The 20,048-nt window shown below is 40.0% G+C and overlaps 1 protein-coding gene across 3 annotated transcripts in view; it reads left to right on the top strand.

The window, feature by feature from the left end:
• CD28 (CD28 molecule) overlaps positions 1-20,048 on the top strand; it is a 77,976-nt gene that overhangs the window by 4,473 nt on the left and 53,455 nt on the right. For all 3 annotated transcript variants that reach the window (XM_023733012.1, XM_023733013.1, XM_004378300.2), the window contains exon 2: positions 17,834-18,190. In XM_023733012.1, the coding sequence (XP_023588780.1) occupies positions 17,834-18,190 (357 nt within the window). The remainder of the gene's footprint in view (positions 1-17,833; positions 18,191-20,048) is intronic.

Raw genomic sequence — 20,048 nt, forward strand, 5'->3', positions numbered from 1 at the left:
ACTATGTAATGTGCTGATTATAGAAGTAATTCCTATTCATCATGCACTGATTCACATAGGGATCTGAATTATTGATATGTCCCATATTTTACCCATGGCATAGATTCCCTTGGTGAAAACTCAGGTGGGTGTATTTTTTTTTCTTGCTGAGAAGGTAGAAAGTTATGATTTTCATTGCTTGGGGATACATGACACATGATATAGCATCAGAACAGCGTTGTGGCTGTATTTGCATTTCCCACATGACCAGATGACTTTCTTTAATATTGGGCACTACTAATAATAAGGGCACACAATTTAAAACTAACTTTAGGAATATTGAGTCCAGGAGGGTTCTATTTCTGACCCACAGATTCTCTATCCTATCGAGGGCAGCTGAGAATGGAAGTATATGAGGAGAATACTTCTTCTGCCAAGAGACTCAGGGGTGGAGGGATAAAACAGAGTGTTAATAGGTTCTTGCTCTTTAAAGTGCCTGTTCCTTCTTATGCTTGGGTCCTCATTCATGTTCAATTCAACAGACATTTCTCAAACCCCTTCTATGTGCAAGATACTATTCTATGTGCTGTGATAGACACAAAAATCTCACTTCGGGCTTCAAACAAGTAAGAACGAGAACTGTGAAATCTTCCTAGAAATTTTTTTTCTTTTAATTTAGGTCAGTTGTAAATGATACTCCATTCACATGAATTTAATTTATTGAAAACAATTATAAGCAGAAACATCCACAGAATAGCTGAATTCAACTACAGACACTCAGAGATAGGAGGGAACTTAGACATCTCTAAATTTATAGAAAAGGAAGTTTTGATGGTTCCTCAAAGATGTTAACAGAAAGATAATTCTGCAATGTTTCCTGGCATTTTGCTTTGTCCTTTAGTTGGACACTTCTTTATCCAACCTATCTCCTTTTATACCCTAATATAAGTCCTTCAACCACAACTTTACAGGTTTCTTCATTGTCCCACAAACCTGTACTCTGCCTTTATGAACTTACTAATGCTGTTTCCCTCTTGGAATTCTCTCTCTACTCCTTTGCGCATCCAGATTCTGTTTGTCTTTCACTTGACAGCTTAGTGCAATATCCACCTCCTTGAGCTTTCCCTGGATACTGCAGCCTTTATTATGGACTTGTAAGAGGAGTTCCAATGGGAGTGAAACTCAATCTACCAAATATTTATTAGACCTCTGTTATATTTGAATCCCTGTTAGGGTCTGGGGGAATATAAAAACAGGGAAAGAAATATAAAGACTTAATTAGCACACAAGAACTACTTGTCTACTTAACTGAGTTCTCTACAATGGACTCTACAATCTAGTTGAGAAGACTAAGTATAATAGGATATAACATCTGGAAACACGTAATTGATAGCCTTGGCAGTCTTCTACCTCACCATCCTATTTGATGCCTTAATAACTGTCATGGTTTGAATTATGCCCCCCCCCCAAAATGTGTGTATCAATTTGGCTGGGCCATGATTCCCAGAATTGTGTGGTTGGCCTCCATTTTGTGATTGTAATTTTATGTTAAAAAGGATATTAGGGTGGGACTGTAACACCACCCTTACCCAGGTCATATCCCTGATCCAATGTAAAAGGAGTTTCCCTAGGGTGTGGCCTGCACCACCTTTTACCTTACAAGAGATAAAAGGAAAGGGAAGCAAGCAGAGAACGGATGACCTCATACCATCAAGAAACCAGTGCCAGGAGCAGAGCGCATCCTTTGGACCAGGGTCCCTGCGCCGAGAAGCTCCTAGTCTGGGGGAACACTGATGAGAAGGCCGAGAGAGAAAGGCTTCCCCTGGAGCTGACACCCTGAATTTGGACTTTTAGCCTACTTTACTGTAAGGAAATAAACTTCTGTTTGTTAAAACCATTCACTTGTAGTATTTCTCTTATAGCAGTACCAGATGACTAAGACAATAACTTTTCGTATCTAATTCTCATGCTCTAGACTGTCCCCTACACCTTCCACCTGAAGAAGCCTTCTCTGAGACCCTAAATGGCAAAGTGAGGGACTCTGTCCTTAGAGTTCCCAGAGAACCCTGTTTTTTTTTTTTTTTTTTTTCTATTAGGTTCTTACTATAATTGTACTGTTATTGCTTGTTGACATTTTCTTTGTTTCATTAGACTGCAAGCTCCTTGAGGACAGGATCATGTCTTATTCATTCTCAGTACCAATACAGTGCTAGAAGCATTGTAGGTGCTCAGTAAATATTTGTTGAAGGAGGAAATAAATGAATTAGAACAAAAATGAAGAAGCATAAAATCCTCTAGGAAGATTAACGTAGGGATGGTAAGTCTTCATGGAGAGTTAAGAATTGATCTGGACTTTAAAGGTAGATAGAATTTGAATGGATGCTGATATTAATAATAATTGCCAGCTAACACTTATAATGTACCCAGCACTGTTTTATCTGGTTTTCCCTTATAAAATCATTTAATCTTCCCTTAATTCTTATCAAGTAGGTACTCTGATTATCCCTATCTTATAGATGAGGAAATTGAGGCACAGAACAAGTAAAGCAACTTGTCCATGGTCACAGAGCTAGTGTGTAAATCCAGATAGTCTTGCTCCAGGATTCATGTTCTTACCAATGCCATGTTTCCTCAGGAAGGAAAAGCAATACAAATAAAGAAATTAAACAAAAAAAGACTGTGACATGTTCTTGGAACAGGAAGATGGTCAGTATGAATGTGTAGAGGGCTGGAGAAGTAGGGTAAAACCAGGTTAAAGAAAGGCTTGAATACTCGATACCAGAAGTCCAAACTCTATTTTCAAGGCATTGTGAAGCAACTGAAAGTTTTTGGAAGCAAGAGCAGGATGGTCTAGAAGGTATGGAGACTGATGTCAAGGAGACCAAGTTATAAATAACACTATGCCACTTCACCAGGAATTGTAGTAGACTAGGATTTGGGTGTCAAGGGTGGGAATAGAAAGAAGTGACTATTGTGAGATCTGTATTGAAGGTAGAAATGCCAGGACTTAATACCTAGTTGGGAGTCCTGGTGATACAGTGGTTAAGGGCTTGGCTGTTAACCAAAAGGTTGGCAGTTTAAATCCAGCAGGTGCTTCTTGGAAACCCAATGGGGCAGTTCTACTCTGTCCTATAGGGTTGCTATGAGTTGAAATTGACTAGACAGCAATGGGTTTGGGTTTGATTTAATGCCTAGTTTAGGGTGAGGATGAGAGAGAGGGAGGAATCAAGAATGATTTCAGGGTTTTGGGTTTAATAGGAGAACGGTGGTATCACCACCTGAAATCAAGATGTTAGTGGAGGCTTATTGTGCAACTGAGTTTGGTTTTAGACACATTGGGTTTGAAGTAATGGCTTGAGACATCAGAAAATTGTCCAGTACACAGCTACAGATGCAGATATGGGAACTGGGTCAGGAGAAAATATTTAAGAATCCTCATCTTTGGGATGAAGCTGAAGTCATGAGAATGGATGGCTGCTGGAAAGGAGACGGTATAGCTGTAGAAAAGTACAGAGTTGGACTGAATTTGAAAATTACCTTTGGTTAGGGGTCAGCTGAAGAGGATGATGAGCTAGTGAAGGAGACAGAGAACGTGGTTGGAGAGGTAAGAAAGGATTGAGGCTAATCGTGTGCTGCTAAAGTTAAGGGAGGAAAGAGTTTCAAAGAGACAGTGGTCAATAGCAGTAAATGTAGAAGGGAGGGAGAGGTGAATAAAGGCTGGCTGGGAAGGCCATTGGATTTGTCAAAAAAAGGTCAGGAGGGATTTTTGAGTGTAGGTAGAATGGAGTGGGAAGATAAGGCTTCAAAGGGTTAAGAAAAAGTGGAGAGAGACGAACTGGAGGCAGTAATGCTTACCCATGGATGGAGAGAAAATCCATAGATAAGCTGAAGACAATTAGGATCTTATATCTCATAATGTCTATCATTGTATTTTGTACATAGTAGGTATGTAAAAAATGCTTGCAAACCGAATGACTTAATTATATTTGGCAGGTAGAAGGAACCAAAGAGTAAACGTGCCGTGTAGGGTGTGTGTGTGTGTGTGTGTGTGTGTGTGTGTGTGTGAGAGAGAGAGAGAGAGAGAGAGAGGTGTTGCAGGGGTGGAAGGGACAGAGGGCAATTAAGAAAGAAAGGAGAAGGATGAGGGAGGAGGAATAGAAAGAGCACGGGGACAGGTTTCTCTAGGAGATGGGGAGGGAAATTTGGGGCACAGGAGATGGGAGTATTTGAGAGAGGAGGACCAATCTCTAAGAAGAATCGGGAGTAAGAGAAGAGATTTATAGGGGCAGAGATACATTAGGATGAAGTTAGGGTAGATTAGTGATTTCATGCTGGTAAGTTTGAGGTTAAAAACTATTTTTTTTAAAATGTATATATTTAATTCTCTCAGGACAGGTCATAGTGCTAAACCTGTATCAACAAAGGTGAAGGGATAATACATACCTTGACTTTGAAGACTTAGCCCAAGTACACTTCAAATTCTTGCTTGGGTCTTTAAAATGTACGATATGGCTGGGCTTGGCCTCAGCTCACGACTGAGACAATAGGATCAAAAGTTTCAGACCATCCCTGTCTAGCATTATAGGCTGGGCCCCAGTTTCTAGTCAGGGACGTTAATCTCAGGCTCTTACTTGTTTTGTCAGAATACCGATGTGGCTACTTGACCTTGGCTTTGGGGAGGCCAAGTCTGCCATTCTTTTGCCCTCTCTTTTTTCAAACTCAAAAGCTAAAGCCACCAATTTCTTAATGTAGGGGGATGTGATTAGGAGTTCTAATCTGTCACACGGTGACGTAACTTTTCTAGGCCTCAGTTTTCTCATCTGTCATATGAGCAGATTGTACTAGAAAACATCTCTGGTCCATTTCTGGCTTAAAAATGCTTCTTTTATCAACTCTAATAAGGCTACTCAACTGCTCCATCCCGTTTTGGATGCCCTTACACTCTAATGGAGAAAATACAAAGAACTGCAAAACAGCCATCTCTGAAGTTTCTTGGAGGGATTGCAGCATTTACCAGTATCTTAGATAATAGTGGAGCCCTGGTGGTGCAGTGGTTAAGTGTTCGCCTGCTAACCAGAAGAACAGTTCAAATCCACCAGCCACTCCTTGGAAACCCTATGGGGCAGTTCTACTCTGTCCTATAGTGTTGCTGTGAGTTGGAAGCAACTTGACAGCAACGGGTTTAGATGACAGTGTGCTTAGAAATGACTGCAGGAATTTGGGGCGAAATTGCCTTTGCTGTCTCCTATCTTTCCATATAATGTTAAGGTCTAACACAGTAATTGTTTCCAAACTTTCAGCCTACTCATGACACTTACCTAGAAGATTCCGTGTATGCCAAGGTGGCCCTGAACAGGCTCTTCAGAGGTGTAAGCTTTAGGGAGAATGGAGCAGACAGGAAAAATGCACTGTTGTCTTCTTTATAGAGTTACTTTGATTCTGGGCTCAGAATGAGGGTGGCTCAGGAAGAAAACATGGTTCTCAAATAAAATTAAAATACACAGATTAAAATATATGTGTTGAAAATAGTATATTAATACAGGAGGTCCCTGGATACCTGTGGGATTTCTTTTGATCTGCTAACAGAATTACTGTCGTAATATTTATGCAGAAAGCTACAAAACCCTGGTGACCTATTATTTGGTGTCTAGGCAGACTTTTAGGGTCATAAAATTTGATTTTTGAGAGTGGTTTTGTGGTTGTTGGTATGGCTACCACTTTCATATAAGTTAACATGCTCTGCCATGTTGTCCTTTTAGATCGACCTTCCAGCGTTTTAGTGATGTAAGGAAAATTGCAGATCTTTGAAGGGGCTGGGTCACATTGCACCCAAGTTTAGGTTGCTTTGTGTTTAGGAAGTTTCAGTCCTAGAATTCTCACACCCTGCACTGCTGGTCAGGGTCTTTGAGTTGTACGGATGGCTTATAGTGCTGGCAGTGGTTTTAGCAGTTTTACCATTACCTGTCATCCTAATGCGGATGACTTCCCAATGTACATATGTCAATCCCCGACTAGCTTCCTTGAGTTCTAGCCTCCCATTTCTACCTCTTCTAGATCTTTCCTCCTGGACACCTTACCTGCCTCTCAAACACAACATACCTAAAACTGAACTCAACAAGTTTTCCTCAAATGAATTCCCTCTCTTCATTTTTGCCTGATTTTGTCAACGGTGCCTCCACTATCTCCCTCACCCAGTTCATGAACTTAGTGTCATTTTCAGTTCCTCTTTCACCAATAGTCTGCACAACGAGCACCAAGGTCTTGTCTATCATTTCCATCCCAGTTGCCACCTCCACAGCTCAGGACTTATGAGCCCAAAACCATACTATTGAAGCACCGTCCTGAGTGGTCTCTGTCTCAGCTCTACCCTTGCTGCAAGCCAATCATGCTGCACCTTCCAGAAACAGCACTTACCACGCTATTCTCAACTCAGATGTCTTCAATGTTTCCTGCTGTCTTCCTAGTAAAATCCGTGTACTTTTTCTTGGCATTAAAGACCCTCCGTGATTGTTATCAGCCATCTTCTCCTACCTCCCCCTTACATAAATGGAATTTGCTGCTGGTCCCCAATAAACCCTGTGCCTTCCCACTTCTGCCCTTTCACTAAGGCCATTTCCTTCATCCTAGTCGGTCTAACGGAGTCCCTGGGTGGTGCAAACTGCTAAGTGCTTGTCTACTAACTGAAGGACTGGCAGTTCAGACCCACCCAGAGGCACCTTAGAAAAAAGGCCTGGTGAACTGCTTTCAAAAGGTCACAGCCTTGAAAACATGATGGAGCAGTTCTACTCTGCACACGTGGGGTTGCCATGAGTTGGAACCAACTTGACGGGAACTGGTTTGATTTTTTGGTTTAGCCTGTCAATTCTGCTCCAGACTTTATGACCCAGCTAAAGGCCAGTCTGCACAAAAGCCTCTAGAATCAGCCCGCTTGGAAACAATTCCTCTTTCATGTGAATTCTGATGACCTTTTATAGGGCTCATGTACCGTACATGGCTAATTGTGTACCTGCCTTAGGATTTATCCTAGGAAGGCTGTGTCTTTTATGTCTCCCCACCCCCCAAAGAACCTAGTACATTAAATCCTAATTTTTATTTGCTGAATGAGTGAATGGGTTTGTTATGGCAGAAGTCAGAATACCAAAGAACAATTCTCTGATAAACTTAAATTTCTTTTCAGAAAGTATTTATTGATCTTTTTGATAATTTTTCTCTTTCAAGAATTAATACCTTAGGTCTAAGTGCACAGATGAGACTTGTTGCTACTGAACTATATGACCTCTGAGTTGCTTTGTGACAGCTGCATGTAGCATAATAATCTTTTAAAAGGACAATGACAAGCATCCTCAACACTGCAGTGTCTGCATGCGTAGGAACATAGATCAGAGTTAAAGACAGAGCTTAAACTAGTCCTGGCCAACAATAAGTTGTTTAGTAAATGTCTTAACCAGTCTTCTATTTCTATTGTTACCTGTAATCATTTGTTCTTGTTGAACTAAGTTCTTTTTACCAGTGTCAGTTGCCGTTGAGTTGACTCTGACTCACAGCGACCCCATGTGTGTCGGTAGAACTGTACCCCCCAGGGATTTCAATGGCTTATTTTCTGGAAGTAGATCACCACTCCTTTCTTCTGAAGTGCCTCTGGGTATACTTGGACTTCCAACATTTTGGTTAGTATCCGAGCGTGTTAACCATTCGCACCACCCAGGGACTCCATGTTCTCTTTGTTGTTGTTGTTAGGTGCTGTTGAGTTGGTTCCGACTCATAGCAACCCTGTAGGACAGCGTAGAACTGCCCCCATAGAGCTTCCAAGGAGCAGCTGGTGGATTTGAACTGCTGACCTTTTGGTTAGCAGCTGTCTTAGTCATCTAGTGCTGCTGTAACAGAACTACCACAAGTGCATGGCTTTAACGAACAGTTTATTCTCTCACAGTCTAGTAGGCTAGAAGTCCGAATTCAGGGCACCAGTTCCAGGGGAAGGCTTCTCTCTTTGTCGGCTCTGGAGGAAAGTCCTCGTCATCAATCTTCCCTGTTCTAGGAGCTTCTCCGAGCAGGAACCCCAGGTCTAAAGGATGCACTCTGCTCCTGGAGCTGCTTTCTTGGTGGTGTGAGGTCTCCCACTCTCTGCTTGCTTCCTTTTTCTTTTATCTCTTATAAGATAAAAGGTGATGCAGGCCACGCCCCAGGGAAACTCCCTTTACATTGGATCAGGGATGTGACCTGAGTAAGGGTGTTGCATCCCACCCTAATCCTCTTTAACATAATCAGTCTTGCTTCATTAACCACAGGCTGAGATTAGGATTTACAACACATAAGAAAATTACATCAATCACAAAATGGAGGACAACTACGCAATACTGGGAATCATGGCCTAACCAAGTTGACACATATATTGGGGGATACAATTCAACCCATAACAGCAGCTGAGCTCTTAACCACTATGAAACCAGGGCTCCAAGGTCTCTTTAGATGTTTAAAAATTATACTTTCTGTTGATAAGAGTTAATGTGCTTGATATAACCGGTAGCTGTGACATATACAATCTTGGACAGGGCTGCTTGCTTGGCTTGTCTGTGTCTCTTGACAGAAGTCATTGCTTCTGTCATGGTGGCCTCCTCTACACAATTCTCTTTCCTTCTGGTTCCAGTATTCTCTATCCTCCCTCACCTTTTCAGACTTAGGGTGGTAATAACTCCACTTCTTTTAGCCACAGTTTCTAGCACTACCCCTTGTGGTTCTGCTATCTCCACAACTTTGACAACAGTCCTTTTGCAAACAAACCCTCCTCCTATTGTCCAATTTTGAGTGTGCCATCTGTGCTCTGTTGGGACCTTGAATGAGACAATGTATATGTGTATATATCATACTTATTCAAAGATACTCTTTTTTTTTTTTTTTTGGAGAAGCTTTCCTTAAATCTCTATTCCTTGTGAAAATGAGGAAAGTTTCAAGACGGCAGTCAGAAGAAAAGTAGATAACATGTCCACAAAGTTATTTTGAAAGTATAATTTAATGATTTTTTTTTTCATTTTAAGATAAATTTTAGAGTGTCTGTGGCCTTTTAAAGTGCGAAAGGTTTATTAATAGCTTTGTCTTTCTCCTTCTAGTAGCTCAAAGGGGATGGCAAAAGATGCTGTAGCCTGTTGAATGTTTGTATGCTTCTCTCTCACATCTGTATGAGGCTAAGCCACCAGCTAGAGTTACCAGAGTCACAGCCTGTTGAGTTTCCCTTTCCACTCAGAAAGCACAGTTTGTCTCACAGGTTCATGAGCAGATACTGGATTGGCTCGTGGGGCAGTCCACCCCTTACAGAGCCTGAAAAAGAACAAGTGGTCAGACGGCCACGTGTTGAAGGGTATTCTGAACCCAAAGGGGAAATGTACTCAGAGGAAAGTTACGGTAACTTAACCAGCTCTGTGCCAGGGAAACCAGCATCACCTTCACAATATGTTCACAAACATCACAGGGCAAGATGTTAAAATTGAAAGCTTTCATCTCTTTGGTTCCTACCTAACAATGTCAAATTTTGTTCAGTCAGAATTTTAAAAAAGGAAACAGCGTGATGAGGATCTTACAGCTTGATTTTTAAACTGCAAAAGAAACTCTGACTGCGTTGTGCGGTGGTCGAACCCAGTCAAGTTCTCTAGGGGTTCTGAAGGAAAATCACATGGCCGATTAAAAGTGCATTGTATATTTCTTGCTGCATCCTTGACTCCCCTATGCATACTTTAGTCTTTAGTGCTTCTTATTCCACTCCCCGGTTCACCAGTCTCTACTTGTGATTTCACTTCTCAGTAGTGCTAGAATATAGAAAAGAAAAGATGGTATATACCGTCAATTTTAAAATAACAAACAAATGTATTTCAAAAAGATTCTGAAGTTAAGAATTTACCCAGTGAGGCTTAGACTGGAAAGTGATTTTATGTGTTGACTAGTGTCCACCCTCTTGAATACATGGGCAAGTTGAGATGGAAGAGCTGCAATGGTATAATAATAGTTTGTAGACATGAAATAGTTTATAAGGGTCACTTCATATGACCATATTGTCTGTAGGTCTTATCTAGGATCCATGTATGGAAGGAAGTCTCTGAAATTGTAAGCAAAATGTTTTGTTTATGTGTATTAGATGCAGAAATGTTTGGAAACACCTTTTCTAAATATGACAATGAAATCAACTCAATCTTGCTGAATGAACAAATTTGTTTTTCTGTTTATTCATGACTTAAAGCATTGCTGTTAGGCTGCATAAATAGATAAATGTCTATTTTAGCTCTTCTGCTATTGGTGTGATCTTATTTCAAAAGTCATTTACTTCTTTTCTTTTCAGTTGCCTCTTCTATAAAAAGAAAGATTGGCTTAAATCATCTCCAAGTTTCCTTCCAGCTGAGCAATTTTTGCCAGATGGAGCTCTAGTAAAACGGTGGAAGAAATGAAAATGTTCTTAGTCCACTCCTCTTCCTACTCCATTTACTCCCTTATGCAATGGTATTCTCCTCTTAACTCTTACTTCAGACATCCAGTGACATTCTCTCTATCAACTCCAACTCTGAGAGGATCTAGAATCAATCACTGAAATTGTCTTGAAATTTTGATGCAAACTGGCATAGGGAAAAGAACAATATATTAGAAGTCATGAGGCATGAGCTCAAGTCCCAAGGGTGACTTACTTGCCCTGTAGCCTTTGGCAAGTCACTTGACCTCAGTTTTCTCATCTGTAAAATGAGAATGAAAATGACTGTCCTGCCAATTGACTTCACAGGTTAATATATGCAGAAAGCATTTTGTAGTCTTATGAATGTAGGTCATAGTTACTAATTCAAGTCAATGTGTTTCCCACATTGAAATTTAGGCTTTATCTTCTTTGGAAATCCAAGCATGCTTGGAGCTACCTTAGAGATGGTTATAAACTCCACCTCTGCAGAGGGCTGTCCTTGCTCCTAAACATAGCAATTGACCCATTTACAATAAGGGAGGAGGGAAAGGCTTTTGTTCGAACCAAACTTTTGTCCCCTCTTATTTTCATGAAAGCACAAGCAACTTCTAATTTTCCAGAAGTCAACTATATCACAAGATTACCTGTGGGAAATCGTTTCGCTCTCCCTGTCTCACTCATAAGCAGCAGATAAGTACCTTCTCACCTCCAGCCTGACTCTTCAGGTTGCCTGTTGTCAAGCAGGAGTTGTGAGGGAAAGAGGTTTGAGGTTACTGCTTCCTGTCTCCACACCTTTAGCTGGTTTAGCTGCTAGGAAAGGCTTTGAAAAGCAAAGCACTGAATTCGTCATCAAAACAACTCGTCGATTCAGTTAGAGAAATGTCAGTCTAGTCAATCTTTTGATACTATCCAAACCAAACCCGTTGCCATAGAGTTGATTCTGACTCATAGCAACCCTATAGGACAGAGTAGAACCGCCTGTAGGGTTTCAAAGAAATGCTGGTGGATTCAAACTGCCGACCTTTTGGTTAGCAGCCGAGCTCTTTACCACTGCACCATCAGGGCTCCTTTGATACTACAGCAAATACAATCTATGGGCTGACAGTGTTTCTCTTTTAACCTAATAGATTTGACCTAGGTAGCCCTGACCTAACCACTTACAAAAGGAGGGAGGAGAGGAAAAAGGGGAGGTTGGCTAAGATCAAATTAGCCTGAGAAGAATGCTTTCTATCCCTAGTAAGAACTAGAAAGCAAAAAGGAATGAAATAGAAGTTGGTATGGGAATCTAAATACTTCTGTAGTTTATTTTGAGTCTAGTCTTTACAATATAGCCTTAAGTTACTCAAAGTACTGTGAATTCTTAGAGACTCAGAGAACCAAAGTACATATCAAAGCCAAATACCATTTGGTGTTCTGGTTATCTGCTGCTTTGATTTATCCATGTTGTTACTCCACTACAGCAAGGTACCCAAAAACCAAACCCATTGCTGTCGAGTCGATTCCGACTCTTAGTAACCCTATAGGACAGAGTAGAACTGCCCTATAGGGTGTCCAAGGAGTGGCTGGTGGATTCAAACCGCCCACCTTGTGGTTAGCAGCCATAGCTGTTACCTAAGGTGCCACCAGGTCTCCTTAGCAGGGTAAGAGGTGTATATTTCCATAATGCTCCATTTTAAGAAAAAAGGAGAGGAATAAGAACTATTGTGTCTACTGGAAATCATAATGATCAAGTATATTCAGTATCACTTGGAGCAGCTGATTATCTTTTTCCACCACCAAAAGTGAATTTCCTTCATTTTGTGTCTATCCAAAGCAGATGTAGATTCTGAGGCACTGTGATTATGATTGTGAGGTCTTATGAGAGATTTCCCATTAGGGCTCCTCTGAATTATTGACATGAACCAAGGAGGGACCATGTGCTAGGATATAGCTGTTGAAACACAAGCAGTTTTATTAGCCAACCATGAGCTCAGCTTGGACCCTAAAGTTAGCCACAGAGTACCACATATTTAGCAAACTACTTCTAGCATAACGCCTATGTTTAAAGGTCAGCTAATTATTCAATTATCTGTGTTGACATGGAAGACAGAAGAAAGTAAACATGGAAAGATAAGTTGGACGTTGTCTTTTTGTCAAATGCCATATGAACAATAGTTTCAAGCTCTTTCCAACAAAATCCGAGCAAAAAACAAAAATAAAACAAACAAACAAACAAAAAACATTCTTTTTCCTTCCTTTGTTCAATCACTGGATATGCCATCAACCAAGAGAATATTGAATATGTAACAGCTAGCCTAGATACTGGGATCTTGGATTGTTCCTCCTTAAGAATTTTCTCAATTTGTAGTGCTGAGGTAGAATGGGCTCAAGAGAAAGCTGATCAATCTCTACAATGTTGAGGTCTGAATTTTGGAGGTCCTATGATAGAACAGAAGGAAAATCTATCTTCCAGTTAGCTCACCATATTCTACCTTATGAAGGAAAAATAGTCACAGGAGAGAAAGACCACCGATTCTCCCTTCTGGAAAACAGCAAACACTGGAATAAGCTCCAGGTAGTCAAAAGGGTGCCCAGTAACCTTTGAGGTAATTTGCATAGTCTTTGCAGTGATCCATCAGGCTGGAAGAAGGTCTCCTTCATATCCCAGATGTCCAAACTTCACCTTAGTTTCTGAGTTATCTATTATGGTAATGTAGTTAATGAAGAAGACATCTAGGGGCAATGAAAACAGTGTTGCTTACTGGTTGATCGGAGTGGACTAAAAACAGTCATTTTTGCTTCTTCTTCTCCTCCACTCACCACAACTAAGCCAATGCTGAGTTTTGCCAGTTTTAACCTGTAAATATGTCTTGAGTTCATCCATTTCTCTCGAATCATAATTCTGGCCCTTATCACCTCTTGCCTAGACTACTACAATACTATCCTAACTGGGTTCCATGTTTTCACTCTTGTACCCTTCACATTTATCCTCCACATTTTTGCTACAGTCATCTGTGTAAAATGAAAACTTGTACACATCACTTTTCTGCTTAAAATCCTTTAGTAGGTACCTGTCACCAGCAGGAGAGAACCCAAGCTCCCTACTATGTGAATCTTGCCTGCTTTGCCAGTTTTGTCTATCACAACACATGGTCCCACAAAACTGAGGTAGCTTTAATTTCCTAAACCTGCCATACTGTTTCTCGCCTCCTTATCCCCACTGCTTCTTTCTGTCTTTGTATTCTCCTTCACACAGCTTCTACCTCACACCCCCACCCCGACCCCACACGTATACCCCCACCTTACCCCACTCCCCAACATGGAGACATAGTAGCCTGGCTAACTCCCACTCAGTAAAAATTTGTCAAATCAATGACTACATCATCCTTCAAGACTCAGGTCAGGAGCCACCTCCTCCAGAAGTCCTTCTCTGTTTCCCCCACTGTTCCCAGAAACACTCTGTGCAGATCATTGTGCTACTATTATTTTAAGTAGCTGTCAGTTTATCTATCTTTTTTCCCCACCAGACTGTGAGCCACCTGAGGACAGGAGCTAAGCCCTGTTCATCTTTGGGAAATCAATTTTTCTCTCCCATGTGCCATCTTGGGAAGCTGTCACATGCCAAATTAGATTCCCCAAACTTCTCCCAGCCTCACTTAGTTTCAATGCCACACCCTCCTTTTTATCTCTACAAAGAAGTCCTACTCTCACTTGTTTTCTTATATCAGCCCTCCAAGGCAGATCAGGAAGAATTTGAATGTCCATTAAAATAGAGTCCAAATCCCTAGCAACAGAAACACAGTTCCTGGAGGACTCAGTAAGCAGAAATATGATGTCCTTACCTGCAGTCCCTGAAAAGTATGGAAAATGCTGCCATTTCTTGGTAGGGTTGGTAGCCCTTCCTATTAGAATACTCCCAATGCCTCTTTCTAAGAAAACAAAGAAAAACAAAAACAAAACCAAGTTGGTTTTCATATCAAGGTAGGTTGAACATTTCGGTTCTTCACGTTTACTTTTCAGTGCTCTTGGGGAATACTTGTTGAATGAATAGTAAATGAAGCTACGTTGCTTTTAAGATGCAGATTTTGAACAAAGATTTAACGAGATTGTAGTCAGACCTAGCTGCTGATAAGTACAGTCAGATCACCATCTTTCACTCATCAGTTATTTACTGAGCATCTATTATTTGCCTAGTATCATACAAAGAAGCATAACTTGGTCCTTGCTCTCAAGATACGTGGAAACTGGGTGCCTAGAGAAAATACCCATAAATCAAAAGCTAAATAAATTGAATCTTATGAAACGAGAGGTGTTCAAAAGGTAGAACTTGACCGAATGGCAAATGAGTGCTACAGAGAACAATTGTTTTGAGAACAGAGAAGGGAGAGGCAGGCACTCTATGCCATGGAGTTAAGTGCACATAGTATACTTTGGAGATAGGAATGCTCAGTGTGTGCCTGGGATGTTGACTTAAATCGCCTGGCTAATTAGGAGAGTTTTGGTTTGAGAAAATGATGTTGGATGAGCCCATGAAGACCTGCGGATTTCAGGATAAGAAGTGAGGTTTCATCTGTTAGGCCACTGGTTCTCAAACTTGGCTGCAAATTAGAATTACCTGATTTAAAAATGCTGCTGCCTGGATCCCACACCCAGAGATTCTGATTTAATTGGTCTGATGTACTGCCTCCAAAAGCAAGGGTTGTTAAAGTTCCCCACGTGATTATAATATACTATAAGTTTGAGACATTTGTTAAGCCATGTTGTTGTTAGGTGCTGCTGAGTTGAATCCGACTCATAGTGACCCCATATGACAGAGCAGAACCGCACAATAGGGTTTTCTAGGCTGTAATGTTTACGGGAGCAGATTACCAGGCCTTTCTTCTGCAGAACTGCTGATGGGTTTGAACCACCAGCCTTTCAGCTAGCAGCTGGCACTTAACCATGGTGCCACCACAGCTTCTTTTGTTAAGCCATACTGGTTTTCAGTCCTAACTATCAGAATCAACTGAGAGAACTTTTAAGACAATACCAAAGATAAGCCACAGAATAGGAGAAAATGTTTGCAAATTATATACCTGATAAGGAATTTTTATTCAAAATATGTAAATAACTATTACAACTCAGCAATAAAAAGACAACTCAGTTCAAAAATAGGCAAATAATCTGAATAGACATTTCTCTAAAAAGGACATACCAGTAACTAATAAGCACATGAAAAGATGCTCAATATCATTAGTCCTTAAACAAACAAAAAAACCCAAACCTGTTGCGACTGAGTGGATTCTGACTTACAGAGATCCTATAGGACAGAGTAGAACTGCCGCATAGGGTTTCCAAGGTTTCCAAGGTGGATTCGAACTGCTGACCTTTTGGTTAGCAGGCATAGCTCTTAGCCACTGCAACCACTTCTTATCCACTAGGGTGGCTATAATAAAAAAAAGATGGACAATAACAAATGTTGTCAAGGACGTGGAGAAACTGGAACCCTCATACATTGCTAGTGGCAATTTAAATGGTGCAGCTGCTTTGAAAAACAGTTTTATAGTTCCTCAAAAGTTAAACACAGAATTCACACATGAATCAGCAATTCTATTCCTAGGTATATATCCAAGATAATTGAAAACATATGTTTACACAGAAATTTGTACAGGAATGTTCATAGCAGCAATGTTCATAATAACCAAAAACGGAAACAACTGATAAATGGAAAAGCAAAATATGGTATGTTCATACAGTGGAATATTATTAGGTTGTAAAAAGTGATGAAGTTCTGATAGATGCTACAATGTGGATGAGCCTTGAAAACTCATGCTAAGTAAAAGAAGTCAGTCACAAAAGACCACATATTGTATGATTCCATTTATATAAAGTTCCCAGAATAGACAAATCCATAGAGACAGAAAGTAAATTAGTAATTGCCGTGTGTTAGAGGGAGGGAGGAATGGGGAGTGACTGCTAATGAATATGGGGTTTCTTTTTGGGATGATGAAAATATTCCAGAATTAGTGGTGATTGATGCACAACTTTGTAACTATACTAAGATCTACTGAACTGTATACTTCAAAAGGGCGAACTTTATGGTATATGAATTATATCTCAATATAATTAAAAAAAGAATGGGGAATAAAAACCCCACAATAACCCCCAACCTAGACTAATTAAATGAGAATTTATAAGAGTGGGACTTGGGCATAGGTACCCGTACTTTAAAAAAAATCCCTGATGTGCAGCCAGCACAGAGAATTACGTAGGAGATGAAAAGCTATTAGTGATTTAGTTCTATGAAGCTCCTTCCTTTCCAAAGCAAAAACAAAACACGTGAGTTGTTGAATTCAAATTCTGGTTAAATTATAAACTTCATTTAAATCTCATTTTATTGGCTTTTCAGTGTGGGTGTGTAGGGTGCTGCTTCAAATTATCATTTTTTTTTCTTTTAAAATGTTAAGTAAGTAGACAATTATTAGCATACCTCAAAACAATAGCAAAAAATGTTTTCGTATTGAAATTCGAATCTCTAGCTATTTCTCAGGTGCTTGGGGCTGACTTGAATTTTAGTTCTAGTTTTGCCTACCATTTGTTCAGTGACTTTAGACAAACCGTCTAATATCTCTTGGTCTCATACAGTCATTAAACAAACAAACACATAACACATTTGAATAGATTGTTATATGTCAGGCAATGGGACACAGGAGTAAACGAGATAGACATTCTCTTTCTTCATGGATTTTATAATCTTGTTTCAGGTTCTTTGCTTTCAAAGTGAAGAAATTGAACTAGATGGTATTGAGGTTCTTCGCTCTTTCATTGGGGTAACACAAAAGCAGAAGATGGACCAGAGAGAGAATTCTTGTGGGCCTTTTCTCTCTTCTGTGATTTAAGGGGACAAGTATGTGAATTTCTTGAGAAGGCTGTTCGCTGATAAATTAAAGCAAACTCTTTGGGTTACCTATCGTTTTCCGCCTTTATCCTACTCATGGAATGGCCAATAAAAAAGAGTCACAATGTTTCAAAACATTTTAATTCCTTCACAAAAGCCTGCATCGCAACTTAAAAACAGATATATTTGTACAGCTGTGTCAGGTGTTAAAAGCCATTTCCAAGTAAACCACCCAAGCAGGAAATCAGCGCAATGCACCATTAACATCCTAGGAATCCCAGTACAGATTCAAAAATTCAGAGTGTGGTGTCAATGACAACAGAAGGGCACGTTCTCCCTTCCAAGTGAAAACATGATCCATTGTTTCATTCTAAGCAGGAAAAACTAATATCAAAGTGTAAACTTTTTAACTCTAGGTATAATTATTTCCCAAAGAGCTCCTGCATCTTCGTCTGCCAAGAGAAAGGCCTTGCTGGCGTTCTGTTCATTTTGTTAATTAATACACCTTGATTTCAAGAAAAAAATTATTCTTACACCTTTGTTCTAAACAAATTATTTTTTTCCCTCAGAAAACAAGATTTTTGTGAAGCAGGCGCCGATGCTCGTGGCGTATAACAACGCAGTAAACCTTAGCTGCGAATATACTAACAACCTCTTCTCAAAAGAATTCCAAGCCGCCCTTTATAAGGGAGTGGATAGTGACGTGGAAGTCTGTGTTGTGAATGGGAATTACTCCCTTCAGCCTCAGTTTCACTCAAATACGGGATTCAACTGTGATGGGAAACTGGGCAACGAAACAGTGACATTTTATCTCTGGAATCTGTACGTTAACCAAACGGACATTTACTTCTGCAAAATCGAGGTCATGTATCCTCCTCCTTACATACTCAACGAGAAGAACAATGGAACCATTATCCACGTGAAAGGTAATATACAACTCTAACAATGTACCACCCTAAAGAAATGGTTTTCAACTGCAATCTTGAAAACTAGGTCATGGTCAGTGGAGGGATGGAATAAGTCCCAAGTGATGTGATATTAATAAAGTCAAATGATGTTTAATAATAAATAATAATAAATAAATGATCATTCATCGGATTATTTTCCACTGAGTGGATCATGGCAGAGAAATGTTAAGAACTGCCATTAAAATGTAAGTTCAGTGTAAGGAATCAAAAGAATTCCACTTTCCCTTCTCTGACACCACATGTTTGTTGATCAATCCAAATCAATTTGTTATCAATTCTGTTCCACTTCTGTTTTGACACCAGCTGCACATGCAGCACTTCTTCCTATGACCCCAGCACCCAGAGGTAGGTCAGACCTCACAAGTTAAAGGGCACAGTCCTCTAGACTGCCAAGTCTGCCCAAGACTTCAGACACCATCCACCAATTTGGGAGTCCCCAGGGCTCTTCTCGCTTCTGACCTGCTGGCTACAATTTCAGGGCTTTTCCTCTACCCCTTAGGATGCCAGCCATAAGCTTGGGGTTTCCTAGAGCCCCCTTACTTCTGACCTGCTGACTCTCACTACTCCTTTGGGTTTGATAATTTGATAGAATGACTCAGAACTCACAAAAGCACTTATGATTGTAGTTTTATTATAGGAAAAAGGATATAAACGAAGAGATGTATGGGTGAGGTGTGGGAGGGCTCCCAATGTGTAGCTTCCATATCCCAAAAATTGATGTACTACCTGCCCACATACATCAATGATTTTTGCCAACCAGGAAGCTCAGGAAGCTTCTGTGTCCAGAGCATTTACTGGGGCCTCATTATCTAGGTATGATTGATTGAATTAGTCCACCTCTCTTGAGGTCAGCTGATATCACAAGGTGGTCTTTCTGGACTGGCAAGCCCCTACTTAAATTATCTCCTTAGCATAAACTCTCAGGTGTGGTCGGGAGACCCATAGATAACAAAGGCACCTCAGTTACTGTGGACATTCCAAGGAACCAAGGACAAAGGCCAAATAACTTTACGTAAAGTTTACGTAAACCCCACACTTAGGTACCCACAAGAAGAAGCTGGGTTTAATGGATCAGGACTCAGGAAGAATGGATTCTATTCCCAGTTAATTCTCAGACTTGGGCTCTTAGTCTTTTTGTGTTCCATGGTCTTCCTCTGCAAAAGTACCCTCCCATTTTCCAAAATTAGTCCAGAGGATGCTGGACTAGAAATCAGGGGACATGAAATTTGCTATTAACCAACTCAGTGATCTTAAGTGACCCAATTCTTCATTGCCTAAAACTCAATATTATTAAGCAGTATTCAGGAATCAGTGGAAATAAATTTATTGAGTTTATGTTGACATTTACTCTTTCTAAATGTTGGGAAGAAAAATCATTAGACTTCCAAACTCAAAAAAATGCAATTTATTGCTAAGAACAAACAAAATTGAGAGGGGGTAAATACATTTTTTTGTACATTTCATGTATACACGACAGCTTTTTCTTTCTATAGAATGCTAAATAAGAAATAAGTTCAGTTTTATACTTCTTAATACTGGTATAATTCCAATAAATGTTCTCTCTTCTATGTCAGAACAGAGCTTTGCTGATGAAAAATAAGATATTATTTTAATTAATTTATTTATTAAGGAAGGAAGGCACCATTAGCTTAATATGGCAGAGTAATTTCTGTGTTCTGGCAAAATAGAGGCAATTAATGGGTGAAATTTTGCTTGCCGAGTCCCATTCAAATTTTTAATACCTATAATATCCTGGCAGAATATTATAGTTGCATCAAGTCAAAGGTTAAAAAAAAAAAAAAATCATGCAGACTAT

The sequence above is a fragment of the Trichechus manatus genome, unplaced genomic scaffold (assembly GCF_000243295.1).
Source record: "Trichechus manatus latirostris isolate Lorelei unplaced genomic scaffold, TriManLat1.0 scaffold00056, whole genome shotgun sequence".
Lineage (NCBI taxonomy): Eukaryota > Metazoa > Chordata > Mammalia > Sirenia > Trichechidae > Trichechus > Trichechus manatus.